Source organism: Seriola dumerili, unplaced genomic scaffold (assembly GCF_002260705.1).
Source record: "Seriola dumerili isolate Sdu_G_001 unplaced genomic scaffold, Sdu_1.0 BDQW01000036.1, whole genome shotgun sequence".
Classification (NCBI taxonomy): domain Eukaryota; kingdom Metazoa; phylum Chordata; class Actinopteri; order Carangiformes; family Carangidae; genus Seriola; species Seriola dumerili.
Genome location: NW_019174291.1, coordinates 2,073,381 through 2,095,299, shown reverse-complemented (window position 1 = coordinate 2,095,299; position 21,919 = coordinate 2,073,381). Strand labels below are relative to the sequence as shown.

Sequence of the window (21,919 nt, the reverse complement as noted above, 5' to 3'; positions counted from 1 at the left end):
ATTGTGGGAGCTTACATACACAGGTGTGTGTGTGTGTGTGTGTGTGTGTGTGTGTGTGTGTGTGTGTCTGTCTAAATCATGTCTACTCAGTTGAATTTAGCATAGGTGGACTCCAGTCAAGTTCTTGATTTCTCCAGGATAATCAGAACAAACAGGAGGATCCTGGGCTGAACTGAGAGCAGAGTCTGAAAACTTCTGTACATACAAGATCAATATGGGATATTCTTTGTGAAATAAAATAGATTTAATCAATTTAAAATAACATTATAAAAGTGTGCAGCAAGTGAGGGGGTCTGAATACTTTCTGACGTCACTTTACTACAGCACATTATAAATTAGTGCAACCTGCTATTTACCCTGAAACACTCCTGCATGTGTTGTCTAAAATCACTTTATTTTCTGTCTTAAAAGCTTTAACTCTGTGCCCTGAAGTCTAACAGCTAAATTCTGATTTTGAATGTCAGATATTAAACAGACCAGCATCAGCAGCAGAGCGACGAGGACGAGGACGGATCATGCCAAAGAAAGCCAAGAAAAGTGGAGGAAGAAAGGGTTCTGGGTTCCTACAGGACAGAGCTCAGGCTGAGGAGGAGGAGGCCAAGAAGAGAGAGGAGACACTCACACAGTTTCTGAAGGTAACCTCCATTTCATCTCAGATTTATTAATGAGGGACATAATAATCTAATGATGATGAATAGGACAATGAGAATATGTTATCATGTATTTTACATTTTACTGACTTCCTATGACCAAAATATACGTTTGTAGTTTTTAAAGAGCATTTGTTCCTGTTCTTATGTAAATATAACGGAATATTAACTCTATTGTTTGTTTTTTGTTCGCTATTTGAATTCAAATTTTCAAATTTGGATTCATTTTTAAATACAAAGGAATAAATCATCATATCATAAAAATATTACTCTATAAGCAAATACAAATGTTTAAACTGTAAAAAACATGGTGAAAATATTTTAGGTTGTTTTTTATCAGGTTTTTCTTTATATTCATTCAGCAGCTCAGACAGTAACACTATCTATCTTTATATAAACTATTATTGCTTTGAGTTTATGGATTTGAATAATCATTTAAAAATAAGTTCTATATAGGCCAACTCATACATGAAAACTAGAAACATCCTGTCTCAAAAGGATGCTGAAAAACTAGTCCATGCATTGTCACCTCTAGACTGGACTACTGTAGTTCTTTATTATCAGGATGCCCCAGTAACTCTGAAAAGCCTCCAGCTGACTCAAAATGCTGCAGCGCAGGTACTGACAGGAACTAGGAAAAGAGATCACATCTCTCCTGTGTTGGCTTCTCTGCATTGGCTCCCGGTCAAATCCAGAATAGCATTCAGAACCCTCCTCCTCACCTACAGAGACATTAACGGTCAGACACCATCTTAAAGAGCTCATAGTTCCCTATTATCCTAAGAGAACACTTCACTCTCTAAATACAGCTCTACTGTGGTTCCTAGAGTTTCTAAGACTAGAATGGGAGGTAGAACCTTCAGCTATCCTCTCCTGTGGAACCAGCTCCCAGTCTGGGTCCAGGAGGCAGACTCCCTCTCTACATTTAAGATCAGGCTTAAAACTGTCCTCTTTGATGGGGCTTATAGAGTGAGTCCATCCCTTCGTTATGCTGCTGTAGACCTAGACTGCTGGGAGATTCCCATGATGCACTGAGCGCTCTCTCCCTCTCTCTCTCTCTCTGTCTCTCTCTCTCTCTCTCTTTATTTACTTATATCTTACTACTTCATGTCGTGCAGTTTTTCTGCAGAAGGAAGCTCATTAAAAGTTGAAATTTGTACATTAATGTTTGTGATTACTTTTTTGTTTTGTAGATGTAATACTGAGAAACGTATTTTCTTATATACATTTCATAAATGATTCAACTATCCACTAAAATCCTTAAAACCTTCCCGTGGAAGTCAGCACATGTAACTTCTAGTGTTTTCTGAACACATTCGACTTCTCTCTTTGAAATCAGGACAAGTTGGAGAAGGAGGAGAAGAACACTGCAGTGAACCTGCTGAAGGTGGGTGAAGGCTGGAGGGCGATTCTCCTTCAGACTCAAGACCCTGAGTTTCGTGAAGAAATCACCACCTTCAGTCAGACGTTTGAGAGTGAGATGGCTGGCCTGGACAGCATCATCAATGTGAGCCGCTGCGCTGACATCTAACCTGTCCTTCACGCTGTTCGTTAACCTGTTGACTCTCAGTACGCCACTTCCTGTTTGTTTGTTTTGCAGGACCTGGCGCGTGACCTGCAGGAGAAGGCGCGCCAGTCGACTCGGGGGCGCCAGGTTCACCTGCAGCGTCTGGAGCGTCTGTGGGCTCTGCATGAGAAGCGAATGATGACTGTGCAGCAGCATTGGGAGAACGGCATGCAGCAGCTGAGCTCCAGGTTCAACTATGAGTGGTGAGTCTGAAGAGCCACAGCGCCCCCCACACACGGCTGTGACGTCTTAGAGTCCAGGTTTCCCCACAGTATTTTATAGTGTAGGCATCCTGCCACACCTGAAATAAAGACTTTACATCTGTATGAAATATATCATTAGGCTTATTAAGCTTTAAGAACGTCACACAGCAAAGACTGTGGATTTAAACAGTGAGCTGACTGTTTAAGCTCTCATCTACTAACTATTGACATACAACATATTCACATTGTGTGTTTACTTCACAGAATCACTCCAAATAGACGCAAAACAACTACAAAGAGACTTAACAAAAATGACATTGATGCAAAACGAATGCAAAGAAATTCAAAATGATGTAAAACAACTACGAAGGGACGCAAAATTATTACTAAAAGTAAAAGAACTACAAAAAGACACAGAACCACCACAAATGCTAGATATGACCAAAGTCAGCAAGTGTCTTGTATACAAGTGGAGCTGTCACCAAAATCATTATTTTGGATTCTCCCCTGCTGCATTGTGATCATGCTTCCTCTGGTGTGAACGGTGTGTGTTTCTCAGGAAGGGACAATCTCAGCAGCAGCTCGCTGATCTAAAAGACACAACACGCACTGTGGAGCAGAAATACAAAGAAGTGATGGATGAAATCCAGGCACTGTACACGGGCAGCATTTCATCCTACAATGACGCTCTTAGAGCGCAGGTATCTGACAGAGGCAGTTCTCTTTAACCTTTAACCTGAGACAGGTATATCATAGGTGTCCTGACTGAGTCTCTGAGGCTTGTCCTGTTTCAGTTTTGTCTCTTGTCTCTTCTTCTCACTGTGGACAGAAATTAAGTCACGGCAATGAAAAGACAACAAAGAAGAAGACTGTTGAGACCAAGGAGGGTCTGCAGTTCTGCCGCAAAAAACAACAACAACTGGACAAGATGGTTGATAGAGAGCAGCAGTACATTCAGCGAACAGCTGAAAAGATCAAGGCGGTTAAAGGGCTGCAGGTCAGTTACAGCTGACGGCTCATCAGCCTCCTTAAAAACTGAGGAAAGTGTTTTAAAAGTGTCTACTGTAACATTTAACACAGTTCTAACACAAGTTGCAGCTCAGGACATCTCTGGTTGTCTCTCAGTGTGCACAACATTAAGCAAAGCTCAACACTCTTCTTGTTTCTTTTCTCTCTCAGGACAAAATCATTCATGTGAGGGGGAGGCTGAAGTCCATTAAGACAGAAAATAAGCCAAAGGAACGAGATCTGGTGACCACCGTCACTGAGGTGAATAAAAAGACTGACAAGCTTTCCAAGCAGCTGAATCAGAATCGTTCAGCGGCGAGGGAACAGCTCATCGACCTCAGTGTACAGAGCAACAAGGCCGCCAAGAAACTGCAGGCAATGATCACCAAGGTGAAATCTCTCCCACGTTGTCTGTCAGCTGACACACCTACAACTACAACATTTTCAGTGTTTGATTCATCTGTTCGCTCTGTTTTCACTCTGTTCTGGTGTTTCAGGGTGAGAAGGTTTTACGTGTTGGTGAAATGTGCCGAAAGCTGGAAATCAAGCACGAAGAGGTCTTGTCATCATTGTCATCAGCTGCAGATTATCAAAGATCCGTGACTGAGGGGGAGGAGGTGGAAAAGGTAGGATGTGATTCTGGGTCTCGGCGCTTCCTGTTGGCCTCAGACCTCGTCTGTTGGACTGCTCCTGTATGTTAAGTTCTGTTGTCAGAGATTTCTCAAGCACCACGATAGACAGATAGACAGATAGACAGATCGACAGATAGATAGATGGAACAGAATCTAAAGATAGAACCATAACTACACAACACTGCTGGCCCCACTAACCGCTGTGTCTCTCTCTCAAGGAGACATCTGAGTTTCCAGAGTTGATGCGGCGCATGAACACCGCTCTGCTGGTTCGAGACACTCTGAAGAAACAGAAACAGGATCTGAGGCAGCAGAACCAGCAGCTGAGGCGTCAGCTGCGTCAGCAACTGGACGACATGAGTGTCAGCGACAACACCCTCGACGGACACGGCGCTCCCCTCACCGTATCCAAGGTCCCGACCACGACGGTCCCACCGCTCACCAACAGAAGTTCCAACGACAAAATGGCTATTTCACATACAGCTTCTCCAAAACAATCTTAATCACCTGTTAAATATTATTGTTTACACCCTTTACTGTCATTTTTCCTAATACTTGACACTGACTTGATACTACTTTGATAAATATTAAAAAATTAAACACATTTTATGAGAAATATTTGTAACTCAAGGTCCACTTACTTTCCATTCTGGAGCTTTCAACCATTTCTCACAGTCCTCCTCAGTGAATGTAAGTCACCCAGGTGTCCCTAAAGTTGTTCGTGTCAACTACACTTCAAACTGTCAGGGCTCTGCTGACACGAATGAAGCTATAAGCTAAGATATATTCGTATGTAAATAAGTGAGCAGATGGTCGACATGTTCTTGATGACTTCTATGGTGGACAACACGACATCCGGCAGGTGCAGAGGTACAAAAAGTTGTGTGAAGTGTTTCAGCCATATGGACTAAATCTTTTCCAGCCTGTCCTCTAGTAATATCATTGCTTCATTATTATTTGCTCAAGAGATAAATTCTTTCCAAACTGAGCTTTTCAAGTTAAAAGTTACATTCATGATGATAAAGTCAGTGATGTTGTCAGATTTTTCCCAGTGCCAGTCAGCTTTCACCTTTGACTCTTACCTTTTAGAATTCAGTGTCGCAGCAACATGACGTCTCACATAATGTGTTTATGACCTGCTGCAGATCTGGGTTAGGGGAGAAGATTGAATGAAATTGTGTGTGTTTTTTTTCTTGGCCAGTGGAGAGGCTCAAAGTCTAATTCACACAATGCAGATCAGTGCAGGAAAAATGAAGTCATGCCAAAGACAAGTATGAACTCCTATACACTGTCAGCACTAAGTTTATTAAAAGAGCTCATCAGGCAACAAACTCAGACTGTGACAGAGGAAAAAATAGAAAACCATAGAAACCAGTAAATAGAAAACACTGAACGGGTAAAACAAAAGAATCTATCAAAGAGAAAAGTACAAATAGAGACATTAATTAATCAAACACTAACAACCAGTCCAACACAATTGGAAAGAAATTAATCAACATCTTTTAGAAAATAAAGAAAATTTCAAAGTTCTACTAATGAAGACAAATAAATGTGGGTTTGGTCAGACAGAGGTGCAACACATTTGAAATAGAGAGGGCGGCTGAACATTTTCACCCTGGTGTCAAATAAGAGTATTTGCTTTCTTTTTGGGGATGACAAAATTAAAAATTTAAGTTAAAATTTTATGTTAAATGTCTCAGCAGGGTTTCTGCAAGGCCAACTGAGTTAAATAGTTAAATACCACATAAAACATAATACCTGTTTTACCATCACTCCAACAAAAGTGCGAAAGATGTCATTGAAAACCAGTTGGGACAATGTGGCCTAGAATTATTTACCAAGGCCATGAATTAATTGACATATTTGTCACTCTTTTACAGCTGTATATTTCTAATAATATCAGTAATTGAAAATTAAACCCGACCTGGATGAGTAGCAGAAACTGGAATGATAAATGGATGGACGGATTGAGCAGTTAAAAAAATAACCTACTTATTTAAAGTTTCATGTAACACCAGTGTTATGGAACAAAGGCACTAGAGATGTTTTAGAAAGTCTTTGTTAAAATCAAATAGAAAACCATGACTTCTTATGACTGTCTTAAAAATATTGAACAGCTCACTTACAGAATGTGTTACCATGGTTACCAAATGAGCAAAAATACTTTATACCAGAAACGTTTAAATTGCATATAGATCAAAGGTTCAAATCTTCACCAGATCAGTTGTTCTGTTTGAGAGTGTCCTGACGTTGATGATGATCAGTGATGTGGTCAATGGTCAACCAGTTGACCTCATTTATATGAGTGGGGGCAGGATAAATGACAGATACTGTATAATGCTGTACAGTTCAACAACACCGCAAACTGCAGCCTCCACAATCACCATAAAGTTAAATCACCACCTCCTTAAAACCCTTTCAACACCAACTGAACATTATGTATTAGACTGCGTTAGGTTTAGTTAGGTGTACCTGATAAACTGCCAGCTGAGTGTATTTAATAGAGCTAATGACACAATGGAAGATTTCTGCCAGTAGCTTTCTGTGTTTAAACACGGTGTTCTGCTACTTGGCAAGGAAAGTTTATCTGTACAGCTTATTTCAACATAAAAGCACTGAGACTAGATAGAAAAGACAGTATAAAAAGACACACATACATCAACAGGACTTAGAAGAAGTTACAAGGTCAAATCAGAAGAATAGGTGATCTAAAGGACTGTAAACAATGTTTATGAACTGGTAAAAATAACAATTTCATGTTTTCAGGATATTCAGACACACAATACAGGCGCTGTAAATCATTTCGCAAACACACATTGATGGGCATGAAACTGAAGAGAAGAATTAGGTTTGTTGTGTTTGTATTTGTCATTACTTCCTCTGATGATGTCTGCAGACCTCCTGCTGCACGTGTCGTTTTCTATAGTAATTCTGTAAAACGTAAACCCTGTGTTCAGGCTGAACGTTTGACCTCACAGGAAAAGACTCACAGGTAAAGACTCACAGGTAAAGACCCACAGGTGAAGACTTAGTGGTAAACTGGTCATTTGGTAAACTTTGGTTCAGCTGAATCTGCCCTGATCGGACGGTTTGGTAGCCTGTCTCAGATGTTGGTGAGCGAAGTGTTGCTCAGTATGGCGACGGTGAGGGTACCAGGGAGGTCGTTGTCACGGCGATTGCCCTTGTCCCTCAGGTGGAGCGTCTGCTGGAATTCACCTTGCTCAGCTGGCAACGTCACCTGACCCAGGAAGGAGTCCATCAACACGTTATGGTTGTAGATCTGAGAGACACAGGGAGAGAGGAGTTCACTGATTCATGTAACAGCAACATTCACACATCTACACAACTCTGTGTCAGCCTGACAGCCGACACACACACACACACACACACACACCTCAATGGTGATTGGTTGTTTGGTTTTCTTCCTGTAGAAGAGCCCCTTGGTGTCGAAGACGGGGCTGCGTGTGTTTTTATGGACCGGAGAGCGAACCTTCACTCCTTCACAGCGAATGATCACGTAGGGGTCTGACACTGGAGACACACACACACACACACACACACACACACACACACACACATAAATACATTCATTTATTGACATTCATGCCAGTACTTTCCAGCTGTACATAATATATATAATTCCTAGCAATACAATCCGTTAACATGACCTGGACCCATGTATGGATCACTCAACAAGCTAACAGGGCTCAGGACCAGGGGCCCGAGAGTTCATGGGCCCCCTGGGTCAGAATCTGTTTTCTGTATGAATTGATTGTTAATATTTCTTGATTCATTTAGTGTTTATCATCCATGTCTAAGCTACAAAAGCAAATCACATCCCCACAGTTAGCTTAAAAAGAGCTGAGGAAACATTCAGGCACAGTGCAGTGTGGCGTTTGTGTTGATTTTTCAGGTTTTAATCTTACAGTGTATAGAGGTCATTATCCAGTGGACAATGCATGAGGACAGATGTGGCTCTTTGAGATTCAAAGGGAAAGACTACTTTTTATTTTATTGGTATAAATGTACTGTACATATGCTTTATATACTGGTTATGCTAAAGAAAACTGAGAACTGTTTGAGACACACACTGACTAAAGAAGAGTTAAGGTTCCATTAATGTTCCAAGTATTTTAATAATGGCAAACACAGATGAATACAGGCCTTGTAGCTGTCTGCTATCACGACTGTTTTACAGTCAGACTGTGTAACTTGCTGTAAGGAGTTACAGCACCGTCATCTGTAATCTACTGGTAAGAAAATAACATTGGTGACACAAAGAATTTAAAATACTTAATTATACTTAATTTAAAATAAGTACCAAAAAATAAAGGATGTGGTGCGAGATGATGATGGCATTAAACAAATATCCCGTAAGGTGTCTTTCTTTCCTCAGAAAAAAAGTCAAACCTACCTCCATCAGAGTCTTGACCTGCGAGTCCGTCAGCCCTCAGTATGTGGACCTGAGTGACCAGAGAGGGATAACCACACAACCCTGACCAGCAGGTCTGTGGAGGCTCGTCTACAGTCAGCTCCCTACAGGAGAGACGGACAGAGACAGATGATACTTGTGTTTGTTCTTTATCTACAGTCAGATGTTGTTATGTTGTCTCTCTCATTGGTTTTGCTGTGGTTTAAGTTGTCTGGAACAAAATCACCTAAGGCTCTGCAACGTGGGGGAATGAGTCTCCTGACCAGCACATGGTGGAGAGGGTGTGAAGAGTTGTCTAGTATTGTCCTTATCTTGGGCAACGTTCTCCTCTCTGACACTGCTGTCAGAGACTCCAGCTCCCCTCCCACAACATGGCTGGCCTTGTGGATGAGTTTATTAAGTCTGTTGGCGTCCTTCACCCTCAGTCTGCTGCCCCAGCACACAACAGCATAGAGGATGGCGCTGGCCACCACAGACTCATAAAACATCCTCAGCATCGTCCGGCAGATGTAGAGGGCGTCAGTGTTTTTTGACCCAGTCTAGTCTCTTGTCCAAGTACACCCCTAAGTACTTGTACTCCTCCGCAATGTCCACACTGACCAATCGAGGTTACTTAAGGTTTAACTCTGGGTTTTCAGTCCTAACCTGCTCACTTTTTAATTATCATTGATAAGAATATCACTTTATCATTTCAATCTCCAAAAATGCTGCTCAACAACAAACACGGGGGGAAAAAAAGTGTGTTCCTACTTGCAGTCTGACGACACGTCAGAGAAGATGCGGAGCAGGAAGTCTCCCTCCAGGCCGGGGTCAAAGGTCGTGGGTATGATGACGTAGCGGCCCTCTGGCAGCTCGATGCGTAGGAACACAGACCTTGAGTTGATGTAGATGCTCCCACCAACCTTCTGCTGGGTGACATGCATACGGTACGTCCTGTTCAACTCCACCTGAACACAGAGACATGGCAGTTTTCACTGTGTTCATCAAGCTGCTCAGAATAAACTTTTTCCCTGCAGGACAAAAAGCAGAGGAGAGCACCCTTCTGTTTTCTGTCTGATGATAATAACAACAATCATAATCATAATCATAACATTAGCTGAAGCTGCATAATTAAGCATAGAGTAGTTTCAGTCTGTTATTTGCATGTGAACTTTTGATAGCTACTTTTTTGTTTTAAAAACAACACAACTACACATTGCACTGGATTACAAAACATGCAATATTCAGTATAGGTATACACACAAACACACACACACACACACACACACACACACACACACACACACACACTCTCAGCTGACTCTGTGGATGTCGAAGCCAATGGCCAGGTTTTCTCCTCGCCCCTCTCTCAGTCTGGCTCTGCGGTCTTTCTGCTGCAGACAGATCAAGATCTCGTCCTCCGGCTTCTTCACATCGAACACGTACTACAACACAGAGAAAAGAAACACACACGTTTTACTACAGCCTGTTCTTTCTTGCACAACAGAGCTGACACTATCACAAAGTGCAAACTTTTGTCTATGAATAAAACCTGTGGGTTCTGGAGGAAGGACTGCTTGTTGTTGGTGCAGCCCCCGGCTCGGTTGAGAAGTGGGTCGTCATGGCGACGCCAGGAGCCCCGCATCACAGCTTCCTCCCAGGTCTTATGGAGACTCAGGTAGGACGTATTGATGAGACGACACAGGATGAGGTCTGTGAAGTTAATGATAAAATCATCAAACGTCATCCTGCGGGAAAGGAGAGACAGAAGCATGGATGAGTAGAAATTCTGCTTTATTTATGATGACAGTAATTTTACTGTTTTAATGACCAGAGATGTCTATGACAAGGGAAAGAAAGAATAAGGACAAAGAAAACAGAAAGAAGTGAAAATTATATAATAATCATTATATTAAAGTATAATGACTTCAAGGACGAGGGCTGTGGTCGAAAAGGCTTTTAAAGTGTTTCCTATCTTCCTATCTTACCTCCTTTAGCAGAGGAAACACTGGAGCTTCCTTTACAAAAGGAAAGGAAATAATGCTGTCCCACAATTCCTTGCTGCAGCAACATTTAAAGTGAATCACCGTTGTAGTTTCACCCCAGCAGACACACATAAAAGTAGAAACAACAGAGAAACAAACGATTTTCTGTTTGTGACTCAATCAAAAACGTATAGAAATCCTTTTATTATTGGCTGCGCTCCACATCCATAAATCGAAGTTCTTCTCTGTCAAATCCAGTTAGTCATCATGAGGAACAAGCATATATATCATCATCATAACAAAATATTACATACATTAACGTTGTTTCATTAAACCCCCGCCCATTGTGAATGCACTGAAAAATGAATTTTCTCTACTCAAAAAAAATGTATGTAAAAATGCCGTAAACTAAAGTTAGTATTTTAATAGCTCAAATTTCTCTATTTGCATGCTCCTTTCATGCTATTATGTCATTTCAATCCTGTTTGTGTTGTTTTTATTTTCAACAATATCTATTTTGTTGTGAGGTTACATCCTGTGAGTAACTGGTGGTTGAACGAGCTCTGTGTATGAACTGAAAACATCCTGTCTGAGGAGGGGTGATTTGAGTTTGTCACTGTGTTAATCTTAAGTGTGTTTCCCATCAAGGTCAAGGAAAAGGTTGAGAGAGGAAATTTTTTTTTTGACTTTTCGACCACAGCCAACATCACTGAGCGCCACATGCAGGTACCTCGTCTCTGCCAACAGAGGGCAGCGCTGCTCTGAAACTCACCAGAACTCGCCGTCATCCTGCACGGTGACACCGAGCCTCTCCCTCTCACTCTTACTGACCTTCTGCCACTCCTCAGAGCTGCAAACAGCCACAAACATGTCACCTGTACATCCATCAGTGAAGCCACTCCGTCATGAAGGTTTTCAAACAGATACAAATCAGTAGAAAACAAACATGACTAAACTGAAGAGAACTGTTAACTAACTTAAGTGTATTTCTGGGTAGAACTTTTGTAGTCCAATAACTTGGAACTACAAATGTCACAACCGCCTCATTGTTGTCTGCCTCCGCCAACCAGTCAAGTTGCAGTTTACACCCATGTCTGTCCAGACTCATGATACAAGTAGGGACTTAATATTAAGTTAATAGGTATTTAGTGTATTGGAATGAATCGACAAAAATTCATACCTGTTGATCTCTGATATGACATTCACTTCTAAACTTATGAGATGGTTTCAAAAAATTCTCCAAGACCCAAAGAGTGAAAGTGATCCAGTATGAAAAATACAGATTTGTTTGGCAGAATTTAGTTTTTTCTTCTTTTATTCTCCACCAATCATCTCATGACACCTCTGATTTATATCATGTGATGCTGCGGAGGGGCCTGACCCATACGGTGGGAAACACTGGACTAAACTAGATCACTGTATATAGAGTGGTTAAAACCAACTCCACCTCGACCGACAGTAAGATACTACACACTGATGCATCAGTATCAACAGTCTAATAAAGTCATTTATACTGTAATATCAGGGGATATTTCACATTTTGCTTAGTCAAGTAGGATTCTGCACCTTTACATGTTATAGTCTTTTTTCCCCTTCACTCCACACCTGCTCTTCCTCACCTGTCGCTCCAGGGCCCGTTCCACTCTCTCTGTCCCCAGGGGTTCCTCATGCGTATCATGGTGAGTTTGTCGGACCTGAAGTAGGCCAACAGGCCGTGGCCCAGCCTCACCCTGCGGACGTCCGTCACCGCGTAGGCATGACCCTTCACCAGGCCGCAGTCCAGCCTGGCTTCCATGTCCGCTGCACTGGTTGCCTGGAAACGACACAGCAGCTCTGGTTCAGTCGGTCTGGAAATCATCAGTCGTTCCTAAATGAATTCGGCATGGCGTGTGTTGTTTGGTGTTTGACCTCTCCTCACCCGGATGGAGCAGCTGATGAGGCCTCCTCTGTTGTGCACTTTCAGTACTCTCTCAAACAGCTCGTTGCGTTTCTCTTCATCGTCTTTGAAGCCGTTCTCCTCCAAGTCCATTGGCTCCGACACGCCCCCGGTGAAATCCACGAGGGCGTCGGCCGTGTTGCCCCCATCCAGCGCCTCGTAGCATCCACACATCCTACAAAACACACAGAGGCAATCGTTGATGTTTACATACAGATGTTGTACAGATTTGTTGTGTCTCAACAATGTAATGCATTTTTATTCAGGCTGATTCTTTCCTGCATCTCTGCCCTCAAGAAAATAACAGTAAAGATGCACAAACAAGTGTAATAAACAGCCATCCAAATGCTGACTCAGCATCATTTTTACTCCATGAAATATTGAAATAATTGAAAACAGGTCTATATCAACGCACAGATATTCATATGACATACAACAATTAATACTTTTTAATGCTCATTTAAAGTTTAATGTATTGTGTTTAACAGGAATCATCAGGGATTTATTTTCTCATATGTAGGTGCCTAGTTATCTGAAGCCAATTTGAAATCAAAATATTTAAATATTCATTAAATTAAATGCTACGTTTGATCAAATTAACACAATTGCAGGATATCATAGGAATGTTTCATAATTCCTTTAAATTTGATGTTGATTCTTATTAGTTGCTTTCTGGGAGTTTCACTTTCATCCTACGTGTATAACAAGAATCTGCTGTCGTCTGCTCCTGGCGACTGTTGTGATCATGTTCACAGGGAGATAAATGACCAGATTACTCATGTCCCATGTAAAGTTCACATCTCAAATAATATCAAACCTGGATGAAGGATAGGAATGTGCATGTGAACTTAGTTACCTGCTGCTGCCAGAAACAGCCCCGATGAGGGCGGCGACAGTGAACCGACACACTAAAGTTTCCAAAAACAACACAATAAGCTGAGAGACACTTCTACATTAGCTTTTTGATCTATTGTTCATATAAGAATATTTATTAGAGCAGTTTTAAATAGCAACTGCAACATTAGCGATATTTCTTCCTGAACCATTCTGCTCTTCTGAACCAACACTGAAGGGTTAATACAAAAAGTAAATTAACAAGCATGTTTGCTGCATTCCCCTGCACCATCAAAAAAGTGATTCCTGTCTGTCTCCACTGCTGCTATCTAATAAAGGCATTAACAAATGCTCAGTGCACATTAGGGGCAAAATCTTCTTGGATTTTTGTCCCTAATAGAGTTCAGTCTAAAACAATATGGAATCCTACATTTCCCACAATGCAACTTAAACGTGTTCTCATTCATGTCTATCATGCTCCATGCCTCCAGTTTGTAAAACAAGCTTTCAGTTATAGAGTTGCAAAGTGGGAGGAGATCGTCTGAACAAAAGTCCCATTCATTTGTCACACAGACAATGTTAGGTGACTCAGGTGCACGAGACTCTTGCAGTTAAATTATCTGTACATTAGATTAACAGCTGCATTGGAGAATGTGTTTTTGTGATTTAAAAAAGTCAAAAGTACAGGCCTGTGGACATAAAAACAGTTAACTACGACTTTCAAGATGCATTTGGTCAAGAATCAGCGTAAGATTCGTATGCTCAATGCTAACTACAGGCAGAAGCTGAAAATAACAGCATTTAGAAAACTGATATCACAATCTACAGCTTAAATCAACTCAGTCTGGATTCTGGGTTCATTTTGGATGAACACAACAGCTATGTTTTGTCCACAAGTGCAAAGAGAAAACACCTCCACTCTGAGTTGCACCTCAGACTGGCTTCTTTTCTATAGCAATGTTTGCCAAGGCTCATGGGTATTGTAGTATGCCGAGTTGTTCGCTATGCCACACCGACAGACACTAAGACTGATGGTTGCAGCTCTGATACATTATTCATTCACACACAAACACACACACACACACGCACACGCACACGCACACACACACACACTTGGTGGATGTGCTTACTTGGCGTAGGCCTTCTCCACCAGTGCGCTCCAGAACTCGTTGCTGTCATTGGAGTGGCAGTACACCAGCTCTCCGTTCACCGTGGGCAGCCGGTCATCGATCACCACGTCCACCCACTCACCAAACCGCCAGAACTGGAAGTGGAAGATCCCGGCGTATGACTCCGGTTTTTCTTTATCCCACTCCTGGTCCTTCCAGTCAGGAATCACCTGGGAAAAACGAAAACACGTGAGACTGGTCATCATCTCATCAAAGCTCAGGTTTTATCTCAAACATAAAGTGAGATTTGAATAATGATTTGTAAACTGCACTGTGGGACAGTGGCCCTGCTCATGTGCAGCCTCCGTGTGTTAATCCAACACTGTCACACTTGAACAAATGTAAATGTATCAATCATCCAACTTTGGCCCCAACACACACAGAAATGATTAGTAGTTATATTATTATATTAGTTTTTAACATGTGCTAGTCCAGTCTGCTGCAACTCACAAGAATACTGTCATATTGTTTTAGATATATTAGTCTGTTAACAGAAATACTTCTAATAACGTAAAACATCAAAACTGATTTGAATTCCAGGCTCTTGAGGGCCCTCCTCATGTTGGACCCCTGGGTCCCACTTAGCGGTTTACCAGTGTTGACAATAACCATGATATTTAAAAAAAGGAAATATTCTGGATGAGATGGTGGGTGGGGACACATGGTCAACACAGGTTGTCTCTTCTACATAAGAGGTGGAGGTGAGTTTTTAACTGTCACTTTAACATCTGTCAACAGCAGTATGCTAGCTAACATTAGCCTCAAGGGCTGGAATGTTTACAGACTTAAATTCCCCAAAAGCAATAATCACTCCTGACAATATCAAGTCTTTCTTCACATACTCTATCAGATAAACTCAGAATAATACAGCTTCCATGTGTTGGTGCCTAAACAGTTGAAAAACATCAGGTTTTCCCCTTAATTAACCTTCCGCTTCTATAATTAACATGAGAGACTGAGGATTTACTAAGTTTTTAACAAGGGAAAGACATCCACCCATATCCTGCCACAAGATCCCCACTGACACTGACACTGACACTGACACACACACACACACACACACACACACACACACACACACACACACACACACACACACACACACCAAGCCTTACTGAGGTGAATGATATAAATAAATAACTGATCCATTGAGCCAAGACCAGTCGACATCCCAGAAGCCCTCAGGAAACTCCCAGAGTTCCTCTCGTACGTCATCAGCTCCGTCTGTTGCTTAGCACCCTCACACATCACCCACCTGCTTAACGCCTTGAAAAAAACTGTTTTCAGTTGATAATCAGACATTTCAAACCTTTCCATAGTTTTCGAGTGCTATTATTAAACCAGAGATAAAGCAGGTTTTTGTTTTGTTTACACCTCAGATTATCATTCAGACAAATATTCAGACAAATGTTGGTGGTTTCAGTGATGTGAAGAATTCCTCCATGAGAATGCAAATGCTCATGTTAAGTTGCACATTATAAACATTAACTAATTAAGAAATGACATATATGTGTTTGTGTGTGGTTCAGAAATGTCAAGTCTCAGGTTTTAAAGGATTGAAACAAGCTGAATACACAAAAAGACTAATTCCTCTGACTGATACTGTTTTCACATTGATCTCATCTCCCGATGCCCCCCCCCCCCATTTTATGTGGCATGCCAATCAATGTGTCCTAACCCAACTGCCCTGTGGGCAAAAAAGAGACACTGCTACGCTGTGATGGAAATAGTTGAGAAGGGGAGGGGAGACAGAGACAGAGGAGGCATACGAGCCTATTAGAAAAGAGGGAGAGGGAGAGGAGGTGGGGGGTTGTGTGTGTGTGAGAGAGAGAGAGAGAGAGGGGGTTGAAAGAAAGTCTACCAGAGCTCTATCTATCACAGCATCCATTCAGACAGACCAGCCCTGCCCTCTCTATAACCCAGGATTAAAAGCTTGAGGTCAGACATGGAGAAGGCCACAGCTCCCTTCAACACCATGGTGCTGCCATTCAAAGAAGACACTGCACTGACAGAGGTGAGACTCTCACTGACATGACAACCTCTCACCTCCAGCTACATGACAGTGACTTCAAAGTCTGTTATCACAAGATGTGTGGATGCAATTTTTGATATCACATGAGAGAAAATGTAACTGGATGGAAACAGGAACAAAGATTAAACCTAACTGGTGCAGTATTGACAACTGATGAAATGTTAAACATAAATATTATATAATCATTTATATACTGAGATTTAAGATTGAACAACATATTTGAAATCTATTGCATTAAAATGCATGTATCAGAAACTATTGTATTTAATTGTTGGCCAACTTTTCAAAGTTTACTTTTTGGAGATGCATAGTTTGCAGGAGCGACAGCTTTCGACAGAAATTATTCATGTATATTTAAATTTTTCTGTGCATGGTGCTTTGAATGTCTCTCTTGTAATCATCTATAGGTATCTCATCAGAGCAGAGGAGTTAAAACACCGACTGGCTCTCTGCCTTAAATACAGTTTTCTTTCTGTCTGGGATCACTCAGGGTGAGGAGACCAACTCTCTGACCGCCACAGTGTGGGTCAGCAGCTCCAGGGCTTTTGTGACTGAGAGCTACAATAATATATGACTCATTGATTAGTGAAATTAGTGAATCAAAAGAAAATGAATCAGCAATGTGTAGATTGGTTTTCATATGTGATCAATGAGAGTTACAGAGTTACAACCCATGGTGCTTCAGCCATGACCGGTGAGTGGATTGGAACGGCAAATTTAATAGTGATAAAATCATCTTACAGCAGATTTAAATGTACAGAACACAGTCATTAAAACTCAAGAATTAACACCAACTCTTAAATTAAAAGGTTCTTGGTCTGGGGCTTTTTTCTCCATGTGACCCTGACATGAAAAGTTTGGACTCCTCTGGTTTAACACACGATTCTCTGCTAATCTGATCATACTGCATTGAGCAGTTTGGGGATTTGGATGATGTCACCATGTGCTCTTGGATATTGCGATGGTCATTTTGCAGTTTTCTGATGTTTAAGAGACCCAGCGATAAATCAATTCATAGCCAAAATCAAGCAATAAAGAATATGATAATTAGCAATTATGACAATTCTTCTTCGCTGCGAAGAGTGTAAGGTTAGCCATGAATGTCAGCAATTTTACTGGTGGGAAAGTACCACCAGTAAAAAGGAAACATGGACAGTATGCAGGGGTTGAATTATGAAGGGTGGCACTAGTATTAGGACAATTAGTGTAGAAGTGTTATTTACTAGATTTATTTGGTTGTTCATGATTGACTGTCAAGTTCAGGAATTGGAATCAGCATCAGGAAGGAAATAATTGTATTGTTTAACATTGTAGCCCATTCTTTTTTAATGCACTCAGAGCAAAGCAGCACTGAAAATATTAGCTGATTAACTGATGAGTCGATTGAGCGAAAATTAATCAACAACTATTTTGAAAATCAGTTAACTATTTAAATCATTTTTCAAGAGAAGATATGAAACAATTGCTTGTGCCAGCTTCTTAAATGTGTCTGTATTCTACTTTTCTCTGTTTTATATCATTGTTAATTACATATGTTTGAGTTTTGTCGCTAGACCAATTAAATACAGTGTCACTGGAAGGTTAAGACCCCTCACCTTTTCTACATTGTAGTACAGGCTGAATATGAATTATTATAAAATATTCTTTTGATTGACACGCCATACCCCACAATGGTAAACCATGTTTTTACACATGTAGTTACACATGTAAATACCTGGTCATTTTTATGATGTCCCTAAAATTTAACCTTCTTTAAATTCTAGTGAATGGACGTGACTTAGAAGATGATTGAGGTGTGCTCCTGTCTACAGGTGCAGCACGGTGATGGTACTGTAGCATCATGTTGTGATGTTGATGCTGAGAGCAAGTACAGTATGAATCTGAATCTGAAGCAAACAGGACAAGTCTGTAAAAGTCAAGGTGACAAAGTCATGTCCCTGAACTGAACACGATTGAAAATCTGTGGAAAGACCTGCAGAGACGCCTCGGTTTAATTCTCAGAGAGTTTCTAAATTCATGTTTTTAGTCCACGTCAGGAGGAGGCTGTGGTGGATGGATGAATATGACACAGGAGAGCGGTGTTCGATTCCCATGTGAAACTAGGTGTTTATGTTCTTTCTGTTATCCATGACCGTTTGACGAAGTTAACTACGTTGTTATTATTGTAACCAACAGCAGGACAATGGTAGGTATGCCATTCTGGTTACAGTCCGTGTGTTTATTACTATAACCATGACAACCAAGGTCCGGTACGCCTGCCGGCGTAGGGGTGCTATTTCAAGAGACATTCCTATGGGTCGTATCAGAGGGTTGACAGAAACAACCTGTATGGTTGTTCAGGTTGGAGGACTCAGTGCCGGTGGACACGTCTCACAGTGAGATGCAGGACCACAGCTTTGGCCTGATTTCACCACGTTATCTCTCTCGACTGTTGACCTCCATCTCAGACAGCACAAAATCACACAGTGTAACGAGGCTTCAACCCTTTCATCCATCTCTTCCTGTGTTCCTTCATGTCCACTGCAGATGATGCGTCTCCGTGTATCGTCTTTGCAGCGGTCAGGGCAGAAGCGTCAGGACGGTGAGCGTCTGCTTCTTCCCCATGAGGCCGTGTATCGGCTGGACTTCCACACCCAGGAGCTGAACTTCTCCCGCTGGTACTTCTCCCTCTCCGGCCACGGTCGAGTCACCATCACTGGTATCTCCCAGCACTGGACGCCCGATCTCACCAACCTGATGACCCGTCAGCTGCTGGAACCCATCGGAACATTTTGGCGCAACGTCGACGACCCGGAGGATTCGCCGCTCAAATGCCTGGAGGCGGACATGCAAGAGTTCGGCGAAAGGATTGCCGAGCTGGCCAAGGTCAGGAAGGTCATGTACTTCCTGTTTGCTTTCAGGGAGGGGGCAGAGGCGGCAAATCTCAGCTGCTCGGTGGAGTTCACACCAGAGAAATGACCAGTGCAAACCTGCTAGATTATTGGAACAGCACTGCAATATACTGTTCAGTCTTTGACCTTTAAAAAAAACACGGTACTAGAGCAGAAAAACCTTATATCTCCTTTTCAATAACCAATACCTCAAGACCTCATCTTAAATATTCTCCCTCCAAAACTCATTCCCTCTCATCTCTGAGTTTCCTACAGTAACAAGAAAACGCATTTTAGCACAAAGAACAAAAGCCAAGTCAAAATTTTATAAACATTTATCGAAAACAAGTTTTAAAGTGTAAAGAAAGTATTTTCCACTAAAACAAAGAACACATACTTAGTACAAAACTAAAAAACCTTGACTAAAGGTAAAACAATGAATGCACTTTATTTAGACTTAATATGGAACTAATTTTCTTGCATGTTTCCTGGTGCTACTTTAAAGATCAATGTATCATCAACATAAATCATCAAAATAAAAAATATTCAAAATTCATACAGAAGTGTGAGCATTCATAAAAATCTTCTTTATGCTATATTATATAATGATTTGATGCTGATCATTCATAATCGACATCTTCAATTTTAGATTTTTTATAATGAATGATCTGCGTCTGAAGACAAAACAATCACGAGACTCTCGTCATATACAAACTAAGAGTTAATAGATTCCACCTGTAAATACAACACGCCTTCACTGATCACTGAACACTGTGATAATGTGGCCCTAGTGACTTGTTACCGTCTTTGCTGTTGTTGCTTTATGTTTCTGAATTCATTTATCACTCACAGACAGGAAGTGACAGCTAGATGCAAAACATCTGGCAGTGAATGGAATATCAAATATTCACATCGCATGACTGTCGGCCTGACACGAAACCGCTCAATGGAGTGACATCTATTAAATATCGACTGAAAGCTTGTGTGTGTGTTCTCATTGGTGCTGACTGTTATTGCTGTTACTGGACAGAGGAAGAGGGGAGGGAGGAGGGAGGGGACAAAAAAGAGAGGACTAGGAAGGGAGGAAACAAGAGGAGAGGAGTCAGGTCAAGTCAGATTCATAAACATTGATCACAAATTTGAGTCAAAGGGCTTTATGACCGGTGAAGAACGATTGTAAAAGACTATATACTCTGCAACTGACATGTGATGTGAATTTGGATTATTATTTCCTGATTAGGTAATATAGGGATAACTGAACTATAGAGTCTCTAACTGGTGTGCACATTAAAACACAAGGATCCAAGAGCCATTTAACCATTTACTGAGGGTGGAGGGTGATGGAGGATTTCCTGTACATAAACAAACAAAAGTCAATATGTTGCTATGCATACCATATAATGCATACCAAAAAAAAACCCTCTTCTAAACTAAAACAATTTGCCTTACCTACAATTATCTCCAAGGAAATATACTAACTTCCTTTGGTGTTTAGGTGCAAGAACAAAGATGAAACAAGCAAGAACTGCAGGTCAGATACTGCATCTTAAATATAAACAGAAAAATGAAACAATAAAACTAATTAAAATACGATCTGCTTCCACAGACTTCTGCCTCGAAGGCATCAAACAGTTTCAAACAATATTTCTGGATCTGTTAAGAGGTCACATGCACTCATACATTAGGACTCAGCATGTAAACATCATTTAAAGGAAATTAACAATAAGTAATCTCACAGGATTGATACTTAAGATCGAGATTCTTCAACAACTGCACTCAGGAGGAGAGGGTGTATTTGCAATCATTCCTTGGGAAATCATCCTCATCTAATGATTTTCAGTAAACACAGTTACTCAGTTACCATGAGCATGAGAAGGTGAAAAATGGGGTGGGAAAAAATAGAGGATGACAGACAATAAGGAACGCTTGACCAGCACAGTCTGTAGTCTGTACTTTGGAGCTGCAGTTTACATTTTGTTTTTTTCTTTGGATATTTGAGCACTTGCTAGTGCTAGTAGTTTGTCAGCAAGAATGCTAACAGATCTTTAAAAAAAATCTACTCCATATGGAGCACCTGTGGTGTAAGTATGACCTTTCTATTATGTTTTTTCATGTCAACATTGGAGTTACAGCAATATCTGTGAAATCAGAGTCCCCTCATTAATATGCAAATGTGTGCAGTAAGACACACCAACATCTAATCAGGTCATACTGTATATGGGGCGTGTGTGGAGGAAGTAAGTTTCTACTTTTGTTCTCAAGTTATCGTGTTAATAACAGTGTATGTACAGATTAACACAGAGTCACAGACACGGTGTGGAAAATGTCTTTGCTCGCTCGCTGCAAACTTTTAAACATAGCGGGTAAAATAAAATGCAGCGAGTACTCGACCAGTCAGAGATGTTCAGCACTGCAGACCACACCCCCCAATGTTCCTGAACCTTTGGAAAGGACTACCCCCCAACAAGGTACCTTTTTAGGGGTCAATCAATTACCCCGGAACTAAATTTAGACCCTGGTTCCATCGGTGGAAACGTGGCTATATAGAAACATATATGTGGGACATAAAAATGAAGAGGGCACTGGTTAGATCGTGCTAACAAAAGGCTGAGTTTTATTACA

The 21,919-nt window shown here is 41.2% G+C and overlaps 3 protein-coding genes across 5 annotated transcripts in view; 2 read left to right on the top strand and 1 right to left on the bottom strand.

Annotated features, from left to right (window-relative positions):
* Nucleotides 1-515: 515 nt before the first annotated feature.
* Nucleotides 516-4,563, top strand: LOC111216788 (coiled-coil domain-containing protein 65-like). The gene is made up of 8 exons (XM_022738405.1): nucleotides 516-635; nucleotides 1,990-2,157; nucleotides 2,251-2,420; nucleotides 2,980-3,121; nucleotides 3,250-3,417; nucleotides 3,600-3,818; nucleotides 3,926-4,054; nucleotides 4,279-4,563. Exons 1-8 carry the CDS (start codon nucleotides 516-518, stop codon nucleotides 4,561-4,563), a joined length of 1,401 nt encoding a protein of 466 aa, XP_022594126.1.
* Nucleotides 4,564-6,774: 2,211 nt separating this feature from the next.
* Nucleotides 6,775-21,919, bottom strand: part of capn5 (calpain 5) — a 30,489-nt gene continuing 15,344 nt past the window's right edge. For 2 of the 3 annotated variants that reach the window (XM_022738541.1, XM_022738542.1), the window contains exons 4-13: nucleotides 14,357-14,565; nucleotides 12,375-12,567; nucleotides 12,076-12,269; nucleotides 11,229-11,306; nucleotides 10,024-10,219; nucleotides 9,794-9,916; nucleotides 9,243-9,439; nucleotides 8,475-8,596; nucleotides 7,455-7,591; nucleotides 6,775-7,340 (exon numbers count right to left, since the gene is read on the bottom strand). In XM_022738541.1, coding sequence (XP_022594262.1) covers nucleotides 7,164-7,340; nucleotides 7,455-7,591; nucleotides 8,475-8,596; nucleotides 9,243-9,439; nucleotides 9,794-9,916; nucleotides 10,024-10,219; nucleotides 11,229-11,306; nucleotides 12,076-12,269; nucleotides 12,375-12,567; nucleotides 14,357-14,565 — 1,626 coding nt within the window. In that variant the 3' untranslated portion in view covers nucleotides 6,775-7,163. The remainder of the gene's footprint in view (nucleotides 7,341-7,454; nucleotides 7,592-8,474; nucleotides 8,597-9,242; nucleotides 9,440-9,793; nucleotides 9,917-10,023; nucleotides 10,220-11,228; nucleotides 11,307-12,075; nucleotides 12,270-12,374; nucleotides 12,568-14,356; nucleotides 14,566-21,919) is intronic. The other variant, XM_022738543.1, reaches the window with a different exon arrangement.
* omp (olfactory marker protein) lies at nucleotides 16,333-19,781 on the top strand. Its single transcript, XM_022738545.1, has 2 exons — nucleotides 16,333-16,409; nucleotides 18,954-19,781. Exons 1-2 carry the CDS (start codon nucleotides 16,341-16,343, stop codon nucleotides 19,383-19,385), a joined length of 501 nt encoding a protein of 166 aa, XP_022594266.1. The 5' UTR covers nucleotides 16,333-16,340; the 3' UTR covers nucleotides 19,386-19,781.

Coding starts and splice junctions, on each gene's coding strand:
- omp (XM_022738545.1), top strand. CDS start 16,341: ATGGAGAAGGCCACAGCTCCCTTCAACACCATGGTGCTGCCATTCAAA. Junction 16,410..18,953: donor AAGACACTGCACTGACAGAG/GTGAGACTCTCA, acceptor TGTCCACTGCAG/ATGATGCGTCTCCGTGTATC.
- LOC111216788 (XM_022738405.1), top strand. CDS start 516: ATGCCAAAGAAAGCCAAGAAAAGTGGAGGAAGAAAGGGTTCTGGGTTC. Junction 2,421..2,979: donor TCCAGGTTCAACTATGAGTG/GTGAGTCTGAAG, acceptor TGTGTTTCTCAG/GAAGGGACAATCTCAGCAGC. Junction 3,819..3,925: donor TGCAGGCAATGATCACCAAG/GTGAAATCTCTC, acceptor CTGGTGTTTCAG/GGTGAGAAGGTTTTACGTGT.